Raw genomic sequence first — 223 nt, 5'->3', positions numbered from 1 at the left:
TGCATTTGAAATATTTAAGTGTAAGAGACACAAAGGTAAAGATGCTCCCAAAGTCCTTAGCTAAGTTGCGCAACTTAGTAACTTTGGATTTGAAACGCTCTCTTGTGCGTGAATTACCAGTTGAGATCCATAAGCTCTCCAATTTGGAACATCTTATAGCTTATTCTGAGGATCATGATGCTGGACAAGGGGTAAAAGTACGCGGTACTAATTTGCAACATCT

General features: G+C 39.0%; 1 protein-coding gene across 1 annotated transcript in view; it reads left to right on the top strand.

Annotated features, from left to right (window-relative positions):
• The window catches only part of LOC149526548 (putative late blight resistance protein homolog R1B-17), a gene marked incomplete at its 5' end in the record, with an annotated part of 2,132 nt that overhangs the window by 1,473 nt on the left and 436 nt on the right, over positions 1-223 (top strand). Inside the window, one exon of the mRNA XM_089785290.1 lies at positions 1-197. This exon is cut by the window's left edge and continues 795 nt beyond it. Coding sequence (XP_089641416.1) covers positions 1-197 — 197 coding nt within the window. The remainder of the gene's footprint in view (positions 198-223) is intronic.

This window comes from Theobroma umbraticum, unplaced genomic scaffold (assembly GCF_002168275.2).
Source record: "Theobroma umbraticum cultivar Fairchild unplaced genomic scaffold, ASM216827v3 scaffold_55.0, whole genome shotgun sequence".
Lineage (NCBI taxonomy): Eukaryota > Viridiplantae > Streptophyta > Magnoliopsida > Malvales > Malvaceae > Theobroma > Theobroma umbraticum.
Note: the sequence above shows the minus strand (reverse complement) of the source record. Positions and strands in the feature narration are given on the sequence as shown.